Source organism: Bacillus rossius, chromosome 1 (genome assembly GCF_032445375.1).
Source record: "Bacillus rossius redtenbacheri isolate Brsri chromosome 1, Brsri_v3, whole genome shotgun sequence".
Lineage (NCBI taxonomy): Eukaryota > Metazoa > Arthropoda > Insecta > Phasmatodea > Bacillidae > Bacillus > Bacillus rossius.
Window position 1 is genome coordinate 288,619,338 of NC_086330.1, and position 24,921 is coordinate 288,644,258.

At 34.4% G+C, this 24,921-nt stretch overlaps 2 protein-coding genes across 3 annotated transcripts in view; one reads left to right on the forward strand and one right to left on the reverse strand.

Annotated features, from left to right (window-relative positions):
• Positions 1-24,921, reverse strand: part of LOC134527711 (D-ribitol-5-phosphate cytidylyltransferase-like) — a 348,603-nt gene that overhangs the window by 28,202 nt on the left and 295,480 nt on the right. The window lies entirely within an intron of this gene.
• LOC134527704 (uncharacterized) overlaps positions 14,402-24,921 on the forward strand; it is a 28,515-nt gene continuing 17,995 nt past the window's right edge. Inside the window, exon 1 of one of the 2 annotated variants that reach the window (XM_063360610.1) lies at positions 14,402-24,826. In XM_063360610.1, the coding sequence (XP_063216680.1) occupies positions 24,440-24,826 (387 nt within the window). In that variant the 5' untranslated portion in view covers positions 14,402-24,439. The remainder of the gene's footprint in view (positions 24,827-24,921) is intronic. The other variant, XM_063360613.1, reaches the window with a different exon arrangement.

The window sequence follows — 24,921 nt, forward strand, 5'->3', positions numbered from 1 at the left end:
TTGAGCTTGTATCCAACCAAAAAAAAAGAACCTAAACGTTAACTAGTAAGCCTATTATTTGAAGGGAAATCCAATAAAAATAATATGCTCTGAATTAAAAAATGAATTTTTACATCTAAATATAAATGTGGAGGAAATACCGCTCATTTTACTAGCAAGTGACTTATTAAAATAGAATTGGTGAACTTTGAACAAAGAACATAAATATTTCAGCAACTCAAGCTTACTGATTATTTTCATTGCATGGTTTTTTAAACTGGAAAACATACTTATGAACCATCTTATGAACTGAATGATACTTTAACTATTAAAACTGCGTTATTCAAAGAAATATTTTAATGCTGTTTTTATTTCTTTTATTTGAGAATGTTTCGCTAATTTGGTCATTTTCGAAGGGAAATTATTGTACATAATTCATTGTTCAATAATATTTTTGTGCGCTGAAATAATACTCGCAATGAAATGAATTCATGACTATGGTTAGTTGCTACGTTATAGTAAATGCATAATTATTCCATAAAACATTGAAAGTTAGCCATTTATGTATGAATATGTAACGAGTTTATATTCTGACGAAAGTTTGAAAGCAACATGATTAATATGCCTTTAAATAAAAAATTATGTAACATTATCTACTGCAGGATTATATAATCATGCAAATTGAAATTTTTATATTTAATAGATTTTTAGTTTAACTATACAACACAACAAGACATTTCTTCAACAAATTGTTATTTGTAGGTATATTAATAAAAAATAGCATAATATTTTCGTTAAATTCGTAAGTGTTTTCGGATGGTATGTGATCGTGGCTTGGAATATTCAATAAAACATGCATATTTTATGATTAGAGTTTCGAAATTATATTTGACACTGTTGTAGCGACCAGGCATTGTCTTTATGACATTTTTACATAAGAGATTGTATTGTTTAAGAGGGTCAATAATTTAGAACTAATTTTCCTAAGCTGACTTATACTATCCACAATTCATTAATGCTTCAGAATTTTATTTTAATAGTTAACCCTAGACTCGTTATTCTGTACTCACACATGAGACATTTGGTTTTCATTTTATATGAAAACTAGAATGTAATTAATTGTAAGAAGTTTTTGTTTACGCAACCATAGAAAATAATGATTTTTTTTAGTATTATATTACATTCAACGACTTAAATTGCATTAAACTAACTGTAGAATAATTTTGAGTATGTCTTGCAACCGTTGAACAATATACACGTGCAATATTATATACGGTTGAGGCCATTGTTAAAGGGTGTCAACCACTACACATTCAATATAGAAAATTTATTTTCAAGGGCGTATTTATAAATAAAAATTTATTTTAAAATATTTGTTTTTTTAATGACATTATGGCGCTTGGAACAATCGGTTTTAGAAAGTGCAGAATGAATTTTTTCCAAGGCCAAAATCAATTAGGCCAGATTATATTAACTGAATACATTTCTGTATAGACTGATTCATACGTGCTGCACTAAACAAAAATGTGCGTTTTTGTAGTAGGTTTTATGTGCCCTTAATATTAGTGTAACTTCTCTAGACACAAAAATTTTGTACCGGTTAATGTAACATCATTAATAAAAATAATGTAAAAATTCTAAGCCAAAAAAAGGCCTACGCATTTTAGGTAGAATTCGCAGAGCGAAGGTACCTATTGAGGAATTCCGCGAGTCACGACATACAGAAAATTTCACTATATTTTCTCCGATCTAGGTCCCCAGACCCCAAAAATACCCTCCGTTCAAATCTTGTCCGCAAACTTTCAGGCGTATTTATCAACGGATCAAAATGAAATTTGGCATATACACTCTTTGGGTCGAAGATGGGCCGGATAAGTTTTGTAGTTTAAAATTGGCGGAGTAGTGAATTTTTGGAAAAGTCGTAATTATCAACTATTCAAAATGAAATATGGTATACACACACTTTGGGTACATATCTCAGTCGTTTTCTAAAATGGGCCGGATCGAGTTTGGTGTTTAAAAAGAATACCGGTGGTGAATATTTCGAAAATATTTAACAATTTCTAATTGAGGTAAATATGAATGTCTAATGTATTGTTGGATTGGATTTATATCCCATACATATTGTTGAAGCCACAATTAATTAGCAATATAATGTTAGGTACATTGGATTTTCTAGAAATATTCATAAGAGTTTACATTGTTATAATTCTGGAATTTTTCAGAAAGTTTTTTTTTTTATAAAGGTAGGCCATACTGCAAAATTTACCTTTCCGACTGGCTGCCATCGGGAATTTTTTTTTATTCATACAAATGAATATTTTCAAAGTGACTTTTCTGCATGTATATTTGGATTCGTTAACAATAAACAAAAGTGAATACAATTAATTAGATTTAAAGGCGTAAATGCGCATCCCGTCCATTTCACACTTATCTTATTCGTCACATGGGCGCGCGAAAACTAAAGTTTACGCTTTTGTTTTACAAATACAGTAGTCTTGATTCTTTTTTTACCACCTGAAATTAAACCTGATTCATATGCAAAAATAATTTTCATTACGTCAGAAATAATTTTAACTGTCTTGTTCCCAGCCTCCGACTTTAAATAACTTCGCGGATGCATTTCGCTAAATATACCTAATGAGTCACTCTCTGCTTTTGTTTTCGTTTGGCGAATAGAATGATTTTAAATAATTAATTGCGGTAAAATTTTGTTCAGAAAAAATTGGTACATTTTTATTTACCTTGAAACGTATTGATTTTTAGTAACAAGCCACTACAATAATAGTTGATGAAATGGACTTCACGCTAGTAGCTTGCTATAAAGCTAGGCCCTTCTTAATAATTTATGTATTTTTAAGCTCCAATAAGTAATCAGTTTTTCACATTGTTATGTACACGCGTTTCTTTACATTTGCGAACACGTTATGCGTCACCCTCTAATGTACATATTGTTACGAACATGAGACACGGCCAGCCGGCCAGCCTTGGTAGACTTGAGAATTCGTCCCGGCCCTGGCTGCACCCCCCACACCTCTTCCTCACCAACAGCCGCGTGCCAAGGGATGATGTGTGTCGTACGCGAGGATACCTGCGCTCCCCCTCCCTATTGTGCCATGCCACTCCCCTCCCCCTGTCCCCAGCCATTGTGTGAGCTGGCGTTGCGCGAAGGTTCCCTGACCTCCGTGAAGCACCCCCAGGTGACAAAGGCACCGACGAGAAGCTTCGCGCTACCGACAGCGCCGGAATTTTCGAGTTCGCAGCCGTGGGAGTATGCTCGGCGCGGCTGCCCCCCAGCAGTCTTTCGGAGGGCGACGGCCCCAACTGGCGATAAAGGCGATAACCGCGCGAGGTCGGCGCGGAGTCCAGGCGAAGGTGTGAGTGTTTCGGCAGTGAGTCGGGAGTCTTGGCGGGCAGAGCCCCAACTGGTGATAAAGGCGATATTCGCGTGGAGTCGGTGCGGAGTCCCGGCGAAGGAGTGAGTGTTCGGGTGACGGGTGACAGTGCGGAGTTCCGGCGTGAAGGCGGCGAGAGTGGACGGCGCCGGCGATAGTCCTGGCGGCAGTGCGGCGCGAGAGTCTGCGAGGGATCGGCGCGACACCGGAGCGGCGGCGCCTGGAGCCCCTGTGTTGCAGCGGCCGAAGCTTCGGTAAGGACAGCAACGTGCGGAAGGGCGAGCCACTGGGGAGTCAGACCCCAGTGTGCAGGAAGAAGTGACTCGGCAGAGACGTTCGGTTATTTTTAGTGGAATGCTATCAAGAGTTATTGTGTCGTGTTTTCATGTAAATAAGAGTGTAGATAGTAGTTCTAAATAAAGACAGTGAAAAATTAATTGGGCTATCCTTACGAACCCCTTCCCACAACAGGTGGTCGTAAGAATATTTATATATGTGTAGACGTTCTTTGATAACCAATTTTTACCATACGTCAATAAGTACATATGTACTGCAATGGTGGCTATACTAAGCTTGGAGGCTGTGATGTGATACATAAACCTATTATCACCAAATATATGGTTTATTGTGTTTAACTGAATTTTAATATACCTCGGAAACATTTATAGTGTGTAGAACCAAGAATGTGTTTTACTACAGAAATATAAGTATTCCAAATCTTCTCTATCACTGTGTTGTATTGTGTTGTAAATGAGAAATGGTATTTTATATAATCACGGGAAAATTCCTAACTAGGGAGTGGTTTTCAGTATCAATTATTCAAATTTAAAAAATTCACATTAATCACTAATAAAACCGTAAGGGCACCACTTCGTTAACATAAACGAAGGTATTATTCTGGAATAAGAAAATTATTTACCAAACTGGTTTCACCACGAGACCGTGAACAACACGTAATCTAACAATATTTCTCACAGGGTTACACAACAGAACATGTGCAATGAGATATTTTTAAATACGGCTAATTATCACAAGTGCCATTTGGAGTAGGACACAACTGAAGTAAGGAAAGGTACTCACGCATTATTTTAGGTAACAATAGAATATTTCTTGTTTTAGATCAACATTACTTTAAATCATTTTATTTAATTTCGGCTAGTTTATCAGGTTTTATTTACCATGGAAGACAATTCCCAGACCAATAGTTTCATACGAATGGAACTAATGTTACTCAACACTTAACGATCTAAAATATTACATGAAATATCGGTTTTGATTTTTAAAGTAATAGATGATTGTTCACTCATTCTTAATTGCAATAATTCATGTTCGTTGCGACATGTATTTGCCTGTAAGCCTTATGAGATTTGCCGGCTTACATTAGGAGCTGTACTTCACTTACAACTTAACACACCTCTGCTCAAATTGTCTTTAGATATCTCCCTATGTAACTATTTATAGGGCTTCCAGACCAACACTTTTCCATATTACGATGGTTGATGTGTAGCTAAATATATCACTATAGCTGGATAAAACTTAAGCGACACTATTTCCATTCAATATGGACGCTGCCTCAAAGGAAATTTTTTTTCATTCAATTCGAACATAGTTCAACTTTATTGACGCCAGTGATGTCATACCGTAGGTTAATTAAGATCTAACAATTTAAAAAAGTAGAAATTAACGACATTATTTTTGTACAATCGCAAAATTAAAGCAAGAGTTTCTGACACTGTTTTAATTCTTATAGAAAATTTATATTTAAATCAATGTAAACCGTCAACAGACTTGCTTATAAGTAAGTGACCATGCTCTGGGTTGCATGTACACAAAACAACCGTAACCCTTTCCAACGTTTTGTTTGACTCAAATACATAGGAATAAGTTTAATATATTTTGATAACAATACGAATGTAGCAGTTACGTCTTATTTTCATTTCGAACGCCTATTTACGGGCTACACCGTACAACATAAGTTTTAATAGAAATATTTTATTCAATAAACGTTCACCTACTGAAATAAATTCAAATCTATATTCGCTAAACCGCACGAGTCATTCAGTGGTTTATGCTTTTTTTGCAACAAAAAGACGTCGAACGTGCCCTTGTGCGTAAAATCAGTTTGTTTGTCGGATATGCAAATAATGTAATAACTTAATATCCTAGCAGTAAAGTAAATAATTTTTTGCAAACAACATCGATATTGGACGTTGCGCTGGCCGCTTAATGACTCAATCTATATTAGCTTTTTTTGACAACGAAAGGTCCTTAATTATAAAGTATCTATATGTTCCGTGGGTGTCACCTATTTAATTTAATAACATTTCTTACTAACGAATCCTAAAACGTCGTATGAAGCTGCAAAATAACCGTTATGAAAGTGGATAAAACTCTATTTTAAACTACACGCTATTTCGATTTATCCGCAGCATTGTCTCGCGAATATGATTTTTCTCTCCAATTTAAAAATTTTTACTAAACATTTTAAGAGAACTGATTTCTTAGTTTTAAGTGACGTAGTATCTGAAGAAAAGATATTTACATAATAGTGAATTTTAAGTCAAGAAAGTCGCTGTAGAGTTCAGAAAGGGTTAAAATTGATTTAAAATAGGATATTATGCATTTCATTTCGGTTCCTAAACCAGCATATAATTTCATGTTACAAAATATAAAATTAACTGTTTCTAAATCTACCAATATATACTTACGAAAAATACCTACGATAAGATCTTACGTGATTTTAAGCAGTACCTAGTGGTTTTCATGCTATTTATGCTAAATATGTAAAAACATATTGCTACGTGCAACGTGAAAAGCTCAAGGACACCTCGCTCAAGGTCACGGCCCGGGCAGGGCGCCTGGACATGAGCCGACCTGACCTCCTCCTGGGTCCCTTACACTCATCGGCAGCTACTGTGGTCAGCATAGTCCGTGCTTCCCCCCTTCCCTCCTTCCTGCACTCTTCATCCTAGCCGGCTGTCCCCTTGTCGGAACACATTGTTTACACTCTAAGTTACTAGCATCCTCCATAACCGCTGAGTGTAACCGTGTTATTCACCGCCAGGTGACAGACGACGCCCATCGAGAAGGTTCAAGGTGCCGACACGCGGGGAACGTTCGAGTTCGCGGGCGCGAGACCTATTTAAGCTTGGCGCGGCCGCCTCCGAGTAGTCTTGGTGGGCGAGAGCCCTAGCTGGTGATAAAGGCGATAACCGCGCGGGGTCGGCGCGGAGTCCCGGCGAGCGAGTGGAGTGACGGGCGACAGTTCGGAGTTCTGGTGTGGAGGCGCCGACAGTGGGCGATACCGGCGATAATCCTGGCGGTAGTGCGGCGCGAGAGTCTGCGAGGGATCGGCGCAACACCGGAGCGGCGGCGCCTGGAGCCCCTGTGTTACAGCAGCCGAGGTTTCGGTAAGGACAGCGACGACTGGAAGGGCGAGCCACTGTGGAGCCAGATCCCAGTGTGCAGGAGGAAGTGACTTGGCAGAGAGAACTGGTTATTTTTCTTGGACTGTGATCAAAATCTAGTGTGTCGTGTTTTCATGTAAATGGGTGTGTAAATAGCAGGTTAAATAAAGACAGTGAAAATTAATTGGGCTATCCTTACGAACCCCTTCCCACAATAGGTGGTCGTACAATATAGTATGATACACAGATAGTGTTTTCCAGGTTTTTGCAATAATATATTTGCTTGATGAATATAAGCATTACCCAAAACGTCATAATTTATTCAAAGGAAGCGAGCTTATCTTACCTAAATTCATAATAAAAATAGCCTATATACTTTCTGATATTTTTGCCACTGATAGATCTAGTGAAAACCATAACCATTAAAACATTAAATCCGAACTCGGATTTTTGCAATTGGGAAAAGTGGCGGCCGTTTAACTCTGGTTTTCCCGCTCCGCTCCATTCCGCACCTCATACCACCTCATTCATGTGGAAGTGGTGACCCCACCATAATAATAGCCTATAAAATGCACCATCTCATCTATGCAGTACCCTGCCTTGGCGGTCGGCGTGATAGGTTACGTGTCCATTTTCATTATTCTCACCACAAGTTTCGTTTCGTTTACTCCATTTTACCAAATCTAATGTACAATAACTTTTTGTGGGTTTATTATTTGAAACATATTATTATTAGCAGAGTCCCCCTCCCCCTTCCTACACAGCCATTCTGTTTGTTCATGTAGGTAATGAAATAATGCATCTACCTTCAACCACAGTCTGGAAAAGCATTTTTGTAACACTTAGCATGTTTACTTCACGTCTTACCTACTGCATGAATCTGTTTGAGAAGACGTAATACTAGTGTAAATGTTATGCCACTTTTTTCCCTTTTTAACACGCTTTCATTAGCTTGGTATGTATCTATGTAACGGAATAATTGAACGTGATTTTCACCCACTTCAAAGCGTCTGATTAAATTGAAACTTCGCACACTTATCGAGGGCTGATGACAATACACTAATTTAAAACATTTGTCCGATTATTCTGATCAGGATCGTCAGGATTAACGATTTACCACGGAATCTTTTAACTTAATTTCCACCCACATCAAAATGTCAGATTAAGTTGAAATTTGCACATTTATCAAGGACCGATTACAATACCAGAATTTAATAAGTTTGAACAGGATCACCAGGATTATATTAAATTTATAATTAGGTAATTTTTTTTGTACTGCACACAAGGTAAATTGTTTATGTATTCTTTTTGCTTAATATGTACCTAAGACACATGTAGAACTTAGTCGCGTAAGGTCTCTGGATGGTATTCGTATTGAAGAACTTGATTGTTTAAAGTTGACAGGAAGACTCCAATGTAGGCCTAATGGTGATGCACTGTATTAAATGTTGAGATTACGAAATGAATCATAGAACTACATGATGACCTGTTTTCACATATGATGTATTAAAAGCCGCTTCTTCCTTACTATGAAATTATCGTGTTTAAAGATACATAAATACAAGTTTAAAACCACTCTTTTGTATCTAGCTGAACTAAAAGCTATAAACTAAATAATAATTTAAAAAACTCGAAAAGACGGCGGACCCACATTATAGCCTACATCATATATAGTTACTGCTTTCGTGAGCATCCAACGAGCAAAATATTAAAACTTTAAAAATATTCCAACTATCCGTTAATATTTTATGATATAATTAAAAGTAATGAAATAAAATATGACAACTTAATAAATATTATAAAATCCTGGTATTACAATTTTTAGTTCGCATTGAAATTTAGTGATAACGCAGTGAGAATCATACTGTAAATTCGCCAATAATTGTTAGCTTGTATATATTCGACGCCATGTTGAATGAAAGAATTTTGTGTTGAAATATTTACTGTTAAATCTCTAATATTTAATCAAATCAATAAGGTTAAGGGTTTTTTGTAGGAAGTATTACCCACCAGACAGGCTTCTGTCCTTTAGGCAAAAAAATGTATTTAAATCATTGATTTAGGGTTATAATGTGTTTGTTTTAAATGTTTTGGGCTAATATTTAATTTTTAAAAACTCTACATTAAATTCAGTGTCCAATATTTGTATTTTCAACATGAGAACACATGAATATGGTCGTTACCGAGGTAAGTTTTTTACACATTGCTGAAAGACTCACTCACATTTTATTTTTAAATATTACATGGTAATATACTGTGTACATTTTAATGCTATCTATACCATCATAAACTTTATCTTTGTTATGTTAAAGTGTTTAGTTTCTAATTGATTATGCAATATTAGTTAATTTATATATGTTACAAAGTAAAAGAATACGCAACACCTAACTTTGACACCTATAAAGGCGTTAAACTAAATAGGCATTTTCTACAAGCTAACGTTAGACGATGTTTTGGACAGCAGTGAGGTAGGTGCCAGTCAGACCGGATTATCGCATGCTCGATGTCTTGTGTAAGAGGTTGAGCCGGATGCAGCATTTCACAGAAGACAGAAACCCCAGCAGATGCGACACACCTCGTTATTGCTACTACACTGCTGTGACAAGTCGACGCCTCACCTCCCAGCCCTCTCCCTTCCGGTCCTTCAACCTTTCTACTCATTCTCGCTATGTTTTTGACCTGCTTCGTTAGGGAGGGGGATCCCAAAATTCCTAAGAATGCAAAGCTCCTTGCGCCCAAAACTCCCCGCTGAAAGCTATTCGTCGAGTTTCTGAGAATGAAAAGATCAAGGTGGGTCGTAAAACCACCCAAAAATAAAAGTTGTTTTTGGTTGGAAAGAGGGCGGAAACCCCCACCCCACCCCACCCCACCCCTTCCAAATTATGAATGTGGATTTCCCAGGGGGTTACCACCAGATATATAGTAGGATGCATTATGATTAAATAATGTGTTACGTCTCAAATGTGAAGTAAGCGGGCGATCCTCGGCAAACGTTTGTGTTCAAACAGAAGGGTTTATATAGATGCCCATGTGTTTGAATGTAACAGTTAATTCTTAAAAGATTTTATTTGTTAAAAAATTGTACATACATTTTTGGGGTTTTTATATCTACCACTCAAAAAAGCCATAGCATGTGTATTGTAAGAGCTGGGAAATTATGCATATGTTTATCTTGACTTTATGACGCAAAATTAGCCTGATGTAGTCCAAGATTATCGACGAACAAAAACTTTAGTAATTATCTAATAACATCGTTTAATAATACTTAAATTTTTTTAAAGGTTTTTTTAGGTCATGAAAGTACGAATAACACAATATTTTATCAAAACCTATAAATTTAATAAAGTACCCAGATCCTGAGGCCAAGGAAATCAATAAGTAATCTTGATTCTAATATTGCTCGGTAAAAAACTAAATGTCTTTGATTTTATACTGTGGGATTGGTAGTGTCAGAATCGTCTGTGCCCGTTTGCAGAGAAACTAATAAGGCATTATGATTAACCTGGCCGTGACATTTCTGTTAACTTTAATTCCTACGTATGACACGTTCCTTATGGTTTATAACATATGGAACGTTTGCCGCCGTATATCTTTGGCGTCATGCCAGTAACGTTGCGGATTGTTAAGTAAAAAGTCAAGTTTATCCCTGGCTAAGGTTCCACAACATTTTTTTTGGCTACCCAGTATGTTGTAATGATAATCACAATAATTCATTTTAACCCTCATGGTGTTTACTCATTTACCTAAATAAAACATCAACATAAGCTATGAAACAAATATAAACTCAATTTTGCAACTAAACTACGAAGTTGACGAACAGAGAGCCAACCAGGCAGCACAACCGATTGCTTCCAAAGGGACTTGAACCCGTGTTACTGAATCTCATTCTTTTGTTATCTACCGCATTGTCCTCGACATAATGTGGGTTCGGGTCCCCGCTGCAAAAATACCTAATCATTCGACTCAAACTCTCTTTAAAGTCATTTGACTCCCTTTAATTTATACCACAACCAAAAACTTATTTTTCATTATCTTAACGCAGGAAGTGAGGCGGCATTCTGCAGCCTGGAACTCTCATCCGGCCGGCGGCTCCATGCTCGATTCTACCATTTGGTTATGAGGCTTGCAACTGCTATAATTAACTACATTACAGTTGCAGATTACTCTGTAGCGATATAGCCTGATCAATCAACAAGTCTGAGCTAAGTCCTAGAAAACTGTTTTTTATTGTTTCATTAAAACAATCCTTAATGCATTTACACATATAGACTGTCGGAAAACGTACCTATTCGATACTACCATTTTAAAAATTACTTAAAAGAAAACACTGAAGATAAAATGTAAATTGAAATAATCAGGAAATACTTAGTTTATTTCATCTCAGGCACTTTTAATAATAGTTGTTTATGGAGAAAGCTGTTCTATTTCACTAATTTATAAAGCACAAATATACAATTACTTAACGGCCAACATAACTGGCATTAGGGTGTGATTCTAAATAATCTGTTAAATTGTATTAAACTTCAGATCTAAGACTTGTTTGATATTGTTGAATGAAATATAACCTTCTACCTTCTATTCTCACATACATATAAACTATCCACTACATTATATTGTCACTGCATGTTTGATTAAACTCTTTGCGTTATCTATATTTAATAGAAGTGTCAGCGGACCTGACATGTGATAAAAAAAAAATGTATTTCGAAATGTTAACCTCAATTCTTAACTGTTTCCTGAGCTACTGCAGAAAATGATGAATTGTGTTTACAAATGTTTTCAAAATATTTTTTTCTGCCCATTTATAGAGGTTTTATTTCAATTAAGTCTATCATACAATGATTTAAATATTTATTTCGAGTCAAGAGAGGTAAAATTTTTGTTCCCTTATGTCAACATGAAATAAATCCACAATCAGAAGCATAAAAAAATTTTGAAAGACATTCAGTGTGCATTTAAATGTACCTCTCGAAATAATTTCATCATTTGCATTATAAGGTAGCATTTGACCTATTAAGCGAATATATATCCCTTCTTATTTATGATTCGCTCCGACCCATCAATGTTATATGCCGAGGTATAGTGGTTGTAGGGGCGAATACCTAAGGAAAAAACTGTAATTGAATGAGTGAACCCAATATTAAACAGGGTTTAATATACTAAATGTTCAATGTCCTATTTCGAGTCATAATGGAATTAGGTTCGAATAACTGAATTAATAAGAAAATGTATGTATAAAGGTCATTAAAATTATTGAAACCACTTAATATAATGTACTTCCTAAATTTCTCAACTTAAATAGGCTGGACTCAATACGCATTGTTGTTGCGCAAAAGAGATAGATTATAGTGAGCAAGCTGTATTTAATATTTAATGAAATAATGAATAGGCGAGAATCAAATTTACTTTGATGCTACACATTATTGTTTTTTTACAAAAGATGAATATTAAAAATATCTGTATTTCAAAAATATATAAGGCAAACTGTTACAAAGTAAACAACAGCGCGACTGACAAGCAATATAAACAATGAAAATATTTTTTTATATTCCACAGATAAACTGGGTTATTTCTACTACGTGAAAAAAAATCCGTTTTCCATTCATATGAATAAAGCAGTCACAATGCGAATACATGTATTTGTGTTATTTAATCAAATACATTTATAATGCATATTATAAATGAATGTTATCTGTCTTTACTCCTTCTTGTGAACTTTAACTATGCGAAATTTCTCAATTCTCAGTGCTCACATACTGTTTAAAAAGCTGTAAAAAAATTTTCCTTCACGTATATTAATATAGTAAGATCAATTTAATTTGTTTGTTTGAAACTACTGATCCGATTCTGACAATTCTTTCAATATTAGGAATCTACATTATCCCTCAGTGCTATGGGCTATTTTTTTATTCCGATAAAGACTTGTTTTTTAGTAATAAATCACAAAAACTGTAATTGAAGTAAGAAAAATTCATCTGGTAGAGTGATATTTCTTTATGACCAACAAGCCAATTCCTCTTTTTCATATCTATTGTCTCCATGGCAACAGGCTTTTGCATTGTATCCATTACTATTGTCAAGGCAGTGGCGCACCCATGAGGAGGGGCATGTATAATGAGAAGTGCAAGAGTGTTCTGCCTGTAAACATCAGCAGCGAAGCACGGATACTCCAGATGGCGCTGCGACCTATCAACTTATATACTCGTCAACCTATCACCATGAGGCGATGAGCGGGGTACTGCTTATTTAACAGAAATGTGATATTTTTAATGTATCTTCCTCTAAACTCAAGCTTATATCCAACGAAGCGAGCGGGTGAAGAGTTAGTATACAGATATATCACACTGTTATGGACACGATAACTGCCATAATTTTGCACAATATCACAAACATCATACATACTGATACATAAAATATAATAATGGAAATTCTTGGTTGAGTTCTGTAATGGGCAATGTACGACAATTTGTCTTAAAATGGGGAAGTATCTTTGAAAAACAGAAAAATTGCAATAATTTACATTACACGATTAATATCGCGGCCGTTTTAACCAATAGGACTTGCAGGAGGAATCCCTAAAAATGTTGTCTAAATAAATTTTTGATTAAACCAAACATTACTGTATAGGGGTAAAAAAACAAGGGTTGAGGAATAAAAAAATTCATAACTGTCTCGGTAGGCACGCTATAAAACCCGTTCAAAATTTATATAAATCTTATAACTGTTATAGAAAACTTTTGCCAGAAACAGTTTTTAATAAGACGAACTATTGCTGCAAGAGGTTGAAAAACAAGAGTGTTACTTTAAACCAATTCTTGATCTACTGACTATGTACACTATTGAATCCTTTCGTACTTGTTTCAACCTGAAATCTTTTTACAAATTTTTTAAATTCAATTTTTTATATCACCTACCATTACTCCAATGGTAAAAAGTAAGGCTGAAGAACAAAAAAAAATTCATAACTGTCGATGTAGACACCCTAACAAATCCAAACAAATTGTTTTAAACCTCTTTGAAGGATACATAAAATCACATTTCCTTTATTATTTTCCAGAACGTTTTCGGAAGAAATAATTATTTCTAACCTTACCTTCACCTTTAGGCTGTGCCAAACAGTTTTTTTTAGCTTAACTTATGATTGATTTTAAAGTATTCAGTTTATTTATAAAGAAAGATATAATGGGGATACAAGAACGTACTAGCTTTACTTACTTCCTGACATGTTTGCAGACATTTCCTAAAGTGTGTTATGGTATTCCAATGGCTGATCAGTTATTTACTTTTTTAGCTAGTTGTTAGGTTAGCTGCTGTGTCATACGTATATAGAAAACATTAAATCTTAGAGAAAACCTGGAGATCCGACAAATATAAGATGAATACTCAAACACACACAAAGAAAATCAAGCCTGGCAGTATTTTGTTCCAATTCCTTGCATATAATTCGTTGTGCTGTCAGTGCATTCAACATTTGCTGATTTTGGCTTGGTTTTCTGTGTGATTGTTTGTTTAAGTATTCATCTTTAGTTTGTCGATTCATCAGACTTTCCCTGCAAACCACTTCCCCCCCCCCCTCCTTGGTGACGCCATTGGGAGTGTGCAAGGGTTTCTTTTGTTATTTCTTAGTAGGATGCATTTAGAAATATGGGTACTGTCGATAATCACCAATGGTACGTCTGCTACAGTTTCCAGATTTCGCCAAAAAAATTATTAGGTATCCCACCAAATTTGTGTGGTGTTGCCAGTGGTTTTAGTCATGCGTGAAAATACAACAGCTCTTTCTGGAGCCTCCATGACTGTTCTCCGTTGTGCCTGATGCCCGAGTTCTCACAGATTGCGGCACAAAGAGATTAAGTTTCACGGCCATCGTGGCTCTGTTTTGTATAAATAATTAAATTAAAATACAAATGTAAAAGTCTCAAAGTTTCTCATGAACTAAGCCCTAGCCTCACTTGTTACCAACTCCTACACATGCAATTTTTGGCTGTACCAACATTTGACACCTTTATATAATTCGGATTAAAAACTATGTAACTTTCAAGCAAGACCTAGATGATTTAAGAAATAATAAAAATGAAGGTAGCGAAAATAATTGAAACTTAAATCAAATTAATTTTTCATTTTCGGATCAACGCCCACTGTTCGCAGGCGGCCACAGATATCGCCACTGAAAAAAAGTGCCAAAGCTCAAGAACATTTTGAGGTAGTATAATCGATATAAGGTAAAAGTTGCTTGTGCAACCTTACTATTGGTGGCTGGCCAAATGTCGCGGAAAAAACGATGAATAAGGTTCACAAACGTCGTTTGTAGCTGGAACTTGCGAGCTAGGAATTTCTGAGAAAACTGTATGGTAGATAAATTTGACTCGTGTCACTTATAATTACTGAATGTTGTAACACCGAAAAGAAAAAAAAGTCTATTTGAATTTTGCGATAGCACGCAAGATGAATTGAAATGTTATGATTTCGCAAATAAACTGATATTCTCCGATGAAACAACTTTTTATTCATAAGGACGAGAATACTATGTACTATGTAGGGTAATATAGTTCGCTATAAAACTGTGAAGTAAGAAAGATATTCAGGGATCATGAGTTTATTTGCATTGCCACTAAGAAAATAGTATGTACCAATATTTTTCCCAGCTAAAAAAACAACAAAACGTCGCAATTAGGTGAAAATGATGCAATTGTGGTTAGGTATTTCCAACTGAGTGAGGATCGTATCAATACTGTGATTCAAAATGATGAGGACCCACCCATTGGGCTTTGGATTCGACATTGTGAACTGAAGTATGCCATTGCCTCTGTGAGGCACACGACATTCTCCGGCTGCCATATTATTATTATATTTTTCTTGACATCTACTGTTCTAAAAATCACTTCTTGTTATTCATTGTAATTTTGTTTAGTTGTATCAAGCTCTAGTTCATGAATCACATTGCTGAGAAACCACAATGAACTTAAAGAACGCATTAATGCAACATTACGAACAGTTACCAGTAGAACATTACAAAATAGGTGGAACAAACTCGATCACAGATTACATAATTGTTTCATTATGAAAGGTTCACAAATCGAACATCTGTAACTTTTAATAATCAATGGGGAATGGTTTTTTAACAGTCACTAAAAAAAACATGACCCGTTTTCCTTATTTTCCATATTTACTTATTATAGTATGTGTAATGGTAGTTACTGTTACTTATATTATATGTAATGGTTTTGAAAACATATTTTTTTTTTTTAAATCTGGTCTTTCGGTTATGCTAACCATGCGTTGAGGCTTTATAAAAAAAATTTTTTTACTGATCAGGACCGACATTAAGTTATTTGTACGATACAAGTAGCCAATGCCGAAAAAATATAAAATATGACTACCGACTGCGGTAGAGTGCTTCGTAGGCGGCACTAGCATGTTACAGCTCACCAAAAAATGCAGTATGTGGATGTACTGATTATATAAATACTTAGTTAAGCCGAACCTAATGCAAAAACACTCGAGAGATAAATAATTTTGAAGTTATTTTGATTAACTTCTCTTTAACCATTTTATGATCGACTAATTTAAAAATAATCCCAGCTAAGTAGCAACTTATCTTAGAAAGTGAGGCCTTATAAATAGTTTTATTAATTTATAGACTTCATAACCGCGAGATTAGTTGATTTTCACTTCTTGGATATTATCAAATATATTTTTTCTCAATTTCAATGCTTATTTTTTTCATAGTGTAAAAAGCAGACAATCTTTAGTGTCTACTATATTGAGTTTGCATGCGTCTAGCAAATAACACTTCAATTATCGATAGTTATAATTATTACTACATTTTTTCTGGTGGTCCAGAGAATATTTTATTTCGAAACATAAGTAGATACAGAAGAAAACATAAAAATATTCTAATAATTAAATACTTTCCCATAAAGCATAATTAGAACATTAAGATAAGACTAGCGAGAACACACATTCTCATATTTCCAGTTGATGACATGACATGAAAGTTTAAGAAATATGAAGTGAAAGATTATTTAATATTTATTAAGTTCCATGCTCTAGTTTTTCCGTTGAAAATGTTTTTAGGCTTAGGTCTGTGACGTTCCGATAGGTTTAAGTTTGAAAACTTCTAAAGATGTGTAATCATTATTTACTATTGCTGCTAATATGCACTACAGAATAAACTTGGATAGAAAAATTATCTTCAATTGAGCTATTTCTACCTCCCTTCCTTTACTCAACAAACAAAAAATTTTTGTCTCGCTGAACACTGTAAAAATTACTAAGAAGCAATAGTCGGCTAAAAATAATGAAATCATTAAGGTAGCCTATACTAAAAAAATATCAGAAATATACATATGTCTGGGGGATTCTCTTGTAAAAACAGCAACTGAATGATTTTTAATTTAAATGAAAAATTAAATGTAACTGGGTAATAATTTTATTATACAAATAGGAGTATTTTGCCAAGTACATGAGAATTGAGTATCCAGCATATGTATGTTTATTTTCTGCCGGAGCAAACATATTGGAAAAAATAAAATATACAAGTAAGAGTTGAAAGCTCGGCTCCTGAAATTCCACTCGAGAAGATTTCATTCGTGTACATGGTCATTCTCTGCCAGTTCAGGTAGCTGAACAAGCCTAATCCCCGAAGGGTGGGGGAGAGGGATTTTCCGAGCAGACAAGCGGTGTATATAAGGCCCTGGAAAACCATTGTCGAGACAAAATGGAAACACTGACAGGTCACCGGGCAGGTTGTGTGACATACGTCCACGAGAACTACGAATACGTCAAAGATAAAAATGTTAGGGACATTTCGTATTTGCGCTGCAAAGATAAAGGGTGTAAATCGCGAATTGTGTGGAATGGTTTTGAAATCATCTCTAACGTCAATACACATAATCACGATCCAGATTTAAAAGAAATAGAAGTGTTGCGGTTAAAGCAGGCTCTTCGAGAACGTGGAGCATCGATGACGTCACGCATTAGCTACAGAGAAGCATATGATGAAGAATGTTTTAGGTGAGTACTATTTCATTGTGTAATTTATTTGGCTGCTATATTTACAAAGAGTGACTGATTAGTTCATATTCCTGTACGTTTGAACATTTATAGCTACTCAATTTACTAGTCATACTATGTATGCAAAGGATATAATGCTTTTTCTTCTTATTGAAACCATTTTACTGTGTATTTATGTTATTCATGTTAACTTAAAATAGCTCGCTTTATCTTAACTAGAACTTCCAGTTGGAATTACTTTATTCTATGAGCACGATGTAGGCCCTACCTACTTCGAGCCCATTATAGTATTTAAGGAAAATGTTTCAAAGTGCACCTACTAATCAATTTTAGATAGGAAACCTTCTATATTTAGTTGAATTGTATTTGTGATTTTGTTGTTAATATCATCACATTACCGTATTTCAATACATTCACTTATCGTACTTATTTCATCTACGAAACTCACTGAATTGTCGGAGTGATACGTAAACATATATAACGAAAGCGCATGGGTGTTATGGGCTAATGTTTAAATTAAACTTATGAAGTAAAAAAATTCCAAGCAGTTAGCCATTATAATGTACCTTAAAGAATCATTATAATTTCCATAAAAATCATAATTTCAAACTATATAGTTACGTATTTTACGTTTGAGATATTTGAAGTTATTTGTATTCAGTAAAGATATCACTTTATTCTAGCACATTGCAGTATTATTGAGCATGTGTCACAATTAAATACTGAAAGCATGTAAATTGAAACCTTCTAAATTACAAATGAGAAAAAGGTATGTAATACTTTCCCACAAGCCATAGTCATGCAAGAGCATTTAACAGGTATTTTATTATTTTGTCAAGCAAATATCTCTAGCTTTGCAGATAATATTCATAGTTTAATATTTCCATCGCCAGTTTTACTGCCTTATTTGCCTATCGGCTACTATAAGCATTGCGTTAACAAGACGTTCTTAAATGTTGTTTATTGCTACGACTAAAACACAATTTGAAACAATGAATGTTGTATATGTGCTTTTATTGTATTCGTGTTTTTTGATAATAATTTTATAAATTAACTTATGTTACTTGCATAGAACTCAGTATTTAAGGCATAAACTATGTTTCCGAATCGTATTATTTCCAGAGAGTGTTAGATAGAAAATTACTGTCAGAGGTTTTTAACCAGTAATAATTTTTTGTGTTTATGTTTTTATTGCTGAAAGCAGGAACTGCATTTTTAGGAAGACATAAAATTCTTAGTTTTATATTCAAAATGTTTGAATTTGTTAATAACACTCGATAATATAATGAGGCTTTATCTTTCACCAATGAAAAAGAAATAATTTTTTTAATGTACTGGTACTCTCAAACACGATTTCATCTATTTAGATTAAATTCACAAAAACTTTGTTATCGGTAGACGATAAATTAATCAACTTGGTTCTCAACTACCGGAAGAAATTTAAAATTAACATTTTTCTAAATAATAAAACGTAATTTCAGCAGTAAATGAATAGTGCACAATATTCGTCTATGAGTATCACGTGAGCTTAAAGCGGCAGTCACAATTCCACGACAAACACGACACGAAAAATCAGATTAAGCGTCGAACCTACAGCGTTCCAGCACGACAGTTACTATCATAGGGTCAGAATACTACGACAGCATTAGCACGATAAACTCTAATATGGTAATCGTAAAATATTTTGAAGTCACATGCGACCATAAAATTCAGCATAGATGCGCCTGAAACTGTGTAAACCCTATTATTTTCTAGCCTGAACTTTATCAATTAATAGTTATTCGCTTAAATAATCCTTTATTCAATTCGATTTTGAAGAAATTTTGCATAATAACATTGGTCATACACAACAATATTTCTTTATAAAGGCGCACTACAATAATTGTAATAATTGTGAAAAAGTACCTACACGTAAAATTAAATTTCAATTTTCTGCGTAAAGATTTACCAAGCAGGTAAATATTAGTGATTTTTACTTTTGTTTGAACATTTTTACTTTCCGTCATGCGGCAAGACACGACGAAATTAGAAAATGAATCTAATACTTGCGGGCCGTCGGGGCGCGAATTTTGAGTTTCATTGGCTACTGAGCGTGTCGGGCCTGTCGTGTCTTGTCCGTCGTGGCATTGTGGCTCCAACTTTACTGAATAAATGCAACAGTAAACAAATGTAACACCCTACAGATGTCAATATCATTAAAATTCAAAATTGAGTATATATTAACAATCATATAAATGATATTATTGCTTTATTATAAAACTTAACTTCTTCCGAGTTAAATCAGTTTCGTGAGCTATTGGGTTTTTTAAGGGTGCTCCAATTTTCCTCTCTCATTCACTCCGCCAATGCTTTAATGTCATCTCATCTTATCTAATGACCCTGGCGTCAACTAACGAAGCCATAATTCATTTGATTTTCTTTGAAAAAAATATTAGAAAGTTTTATTACCACAAGAACTGCGAGTACCTTTAAATTTAGTTTACATATTGAATTATAAGGGCGTATATTGTTCGAAGAGAAACATATGTACGCACGTAGAGGCAACCCACGTGACCCAAATACAAACATCTGATTGCCGGTATGGAAACAAAAGGGAGTCTGATTGAAATAAGTAGGTGGTCTTTTCTTGTGACATGTTCTAGGGTGCTAAGAGGGTAGTTTATTAAAAATTAAATTTTTTCTTACACAATTAAGTATTTTTGCTTATTATTTTAAATAAATAACGTCATAATATAACTACCGTTTCTTGAAAAAAAATTTGTTAAAATTTCATTACGTATTAATTTAATAGTTATAAGAGACTTAAGGAACATTTTTACTGTCAATCCTTGCAAGAGTATGTAATCGTGCTAAAGTCTATACATTTAAATTAATCACATTTTTTGTAGCCTTTGAAATGTTTTCCTTAATTTTTTGTATATAATTAATAAGTCAAGAGATATTTCGGTATGCCCAACCCTGAAAACCTCATGTTCGAAGGATTATAGGGGAAAATTATTTTTTTCATTGATAAATGATATACACATATTTATAAGTAATTAATTAAATAGACTACATACAAACTATAAAATTAAAACTATACATAACACGGTTAAGAACATACTTTTAGTTCATGCTTGTGTTTACATAAACATTGGCTTTAAAGTTTCATTAAACCATTAAGTAAATATTTATTATGTATAAGAATTTTATAAAAATAAACGATAGGCCTCCACATTGAAAAAACCATTACCCACGTGTTTAAACAAGCATTTCAGAGTGTTGCATCGGCAATAGCATATTATTATGTGTGTCACGCCTAAGAAATTGTGAGCTTATGCGGGAATAATTTTCGTAAAAATTTTAAATGTGTCATTTATTACGATTCTCGTGAAGGTGACAACTTATAGGCGCAAGAAATATTTTCATCTCCAAAGGGTATGACTGCAGTGGTAGAGAACAGTTATAGCGTTATAGGCAATAGAGATTATAGAGTTACTTTATGGTACCGAATTCGTTTTCTCCGTCTGGACAACCAATAACAGGCAAACATACAAACAGACATTAGTTTTTATTATTGAAAATAACAAAAACATTATTGTGTGTGATTGGAATGAAATTGCGTTGGTAACTAGGTATTAGCCGTAGTGTAAATCCACCAATTTCGGATATCTTACCTGCGGAAATTGCTTAATATTTTCAGTATTATGAAAATAAATAATAAAACAAAAATTTTACATGCTACATACATATGTCGCTTATCTGGTCAGTATAATCTCATAATAATCGTAGGGATTTTAGATTTGTTTTAGTCCATATTTTTCGTATTTATGTCGTTATTTTAGGGCAAGGATACTTTACCAGTATTAAAAATTTTATTCACGGTTTCGGATGATAAGACTTTAATTTATATGTACACTTAAATGCCCAAATTTTCTTACTGTTTTATTGTAAAATACATGGTTCATGATAACTACTAAATACTGTTCATGGAATCAAGAAACAGATACACGTCGAGCAACGTATTGTAGTACTTATAAGACTTAAATTTAAATTACTTATTTACTAAATTAAAAAAAATTAAAACCTCAGATATTCACGTGTCTTTCCACTATATACAGATTACATTTTTTTACGCTTGATCGCAAATGCAAACTACCGATTAACCCAAAACTAACGTATATATCAGGCGTCTAACAGTCAGCACGCAGGAAATTAGCTGCCATGCAGATGTAGCTCGTATAATATTACGAAACGCGATGTGTGAAGAAAGGGCTGTTAAGAAATGACATAGAAGTCTAAGTTTGGTGCTGGACTAGCACGCAAAAAATAATACATTATAAACTATCAGAAATTAAATTCCACAATATATGCAGAAAATATTGAAATTTATTCATGTTAGTGGCTGGTTGGAACATGAAATTGCTCAGGAAAATAAACTTTCTTGAGCTTTTGCTGAAACACATCATTATTTTCGAAAACGTTTGAACCTTATCATAGTATTCCTTGAAACCAATTGAATTATCTCAAAAAAAAACATTCTTAGTTCTCTAAACGTTCTCATTTTTTGTTATAACTCTAAAAATCTCAAGGGTCATGTTAATAACCGTGTTTCTGATGAGAGAGGCTTTCGAAAAAAATAGGTACATTAAGAACAGATTAGGTTAATAAAAAACTACAATGCGCTTGGCGTCACGTGGAAAAAGGGCTCTCCCTGAGTAAGTTTTCACCGTTCTTCCGATTTATTAGTTGGGTATAAAAAGTGTCGCAGTTCACACATGCTAACAAATTAAATGCAGTACACTGAGTTTTGCAAACTACCCTGAGTTCACTTTAACTCAACACCTTTCTATACGTAGTTTGTTTTGACAAAATAAAAAACAAATCAGTAACTTCATCAAGGTTACATGTCAAGTAAAGAAATGAAAATCGCCATGTAGCTAGCTTCCCGCCCTGAGGCAGGGTCTACAAGAATGAGATGAGGCTGACACTCAGTGGAGCCGGCTGCCCTACCCGAGGGACAGACCTGTCGTTCCGGCCAGCCTACATGTCAAGTACCGATCCCCAATAAATGTTTCTTTATTTAGTTGGCATCCGTGAAACTTTCGCGCCCTCATAGTCATATTTTATTACTACAGTCACTATCATAATTCTGGGGGAATTACTCGCTATAATATAAAATGTTGTGGTCAAGTAGGCCTACTTGTGTGTTAAATGCCGAGTTGTATACCTGCGTGTGCATTATACTATAGACGCACAAAATATGGGCATAATATTGTAGGTACAACCGAATGAAGTAGCGCAATGGTTAAATTTTTTCAATTTTTTTGCTTCATTTAGCGCATTCAAGACGTGTACACGTTCTCTTTGCCATTACAATCCGATAAATACACAATACAAAAATTAAACAAAGAAACATAAAATTACATACAAGCAAGAACAATAAAAACTATTAAATTAATAATGAATGGCTAGTTAATGACATTTAAGTTTAATAATTTAAACCATATGAGCTCATCTATATTGCAAAAAAAAATTAATTTTTTTTGTAATATTTAAAATCACAAATTCTTACACACGTTTTTTCACTTCTGCGTTGGTTAAGTGGAAATTTATAACTGCGCAGGCAGTTTGGGTTGAGTATTCTAGTCGAGTTTGCACCAGAGAATTTAATGAATTTGACATAACATTGGTCACACACATGGTTAATTGAAGTTCATGATTTGATTTTGATCGAGGCCCACGACTGCGAATTGAGCTTCAAACATGTATATCTGATATAAATATTTAGAGAAGAACTTGTCTAAGTATTTGGTGTAGGTATAGCAATTAGTGTGCTTAGTTATCATGTATGGATTTAGTTGTAACCAATTCAGTTTTCCATAGTTAGATTTGAGTAATAACGTAATTATAGAATATATGAAAAACGAATGCAAATATTTTGAACCTTGCAGCCTTTTTTCAGATGTTTATGTCATTTAGACTACGTGACAATAATCGATCTAATGTATAGTGACTGCACAAGTGTGTAGCTTTCACGCACATGACAATAAATTCATTAATAATTATATAGTGAACAGAATTACACGATTTCATTACAAACATCAGTCACAAAAGCCCTCCAGAGATATGTTTCCATACATCATAATCTTACATCTTTTAACAGAGTTTAAGAATACAATATTCGCATCTTCTGAAGTGGCCTATCCATGATTACACGCTGTTATTATTTAGAGATGAAGAAGTTATTGAAATTAATTGCTTTTTATTGAATTCAAATACGATTTTATATGACATCGCACACTCTAACTGCTTCAAATTTTCTATTCAGTTTCTAAATTTCATGTACGATGCTGTATGTACTGGCGACAATGAGAAGTTGTAAGCATAAAGTTGTTGGTTTGTATAAGTTATTAGAGGCTTGCGATGTAGTTGAAGGGCACGAAATGGAAAGGACCTGTGATAGACCCTTGAGAATCGATGGCTTCAATAGCGTTCCATGGTGATCGGCGTTTATCACGCGTGGCTATTTACTTTTACTGTGTAAAGGGTTTAATAGCAAGTAATTTTCCGAAATAAAAATTTGACCAGCGTGAAATAGTTGTATAGTAATGAACCAATGCAGAATAATAAGTGAAAAGCTTATGTGTTTTGTTTTATTATATGTGTTATTTTATCAGATTTCCGCTGGCAAAAGAAGTAGTAGGATTCCCATCGGCAGAAGAGCTGATGAGGCGTGCACGTAAAAGAATTGTACCACCCCAACCACAATCACTACAAGAGTTTGACGAGATGATGACGCTTGATCAGTGGAAAATTTGGGGGAAGTCTCTAAGTGGTGAACGGTTTTTTCTTAAAACCATTGTTTCCACCGATGGTGGGGTGGCCGCTTTATTTGTCTCACCACATTTCAAGGATTTGCTAGGTACAGAAAATTCTAATGTTCAGGCTGATGGCACTTTCAAGTCTGTGCCTCTTCATCCTAGAAGCGAACAACTATTTACCCTGCACGTGGTAGATACTGAAAGGCATGGAGGACTTCAAAATCAGGTATACTTTCCAGCGTAAATATGCACCTACCTAATTTTTGTATTAATTAAAAGTAATTTAATAACCTTTACATGTACTAAATTTCAATCATCAAT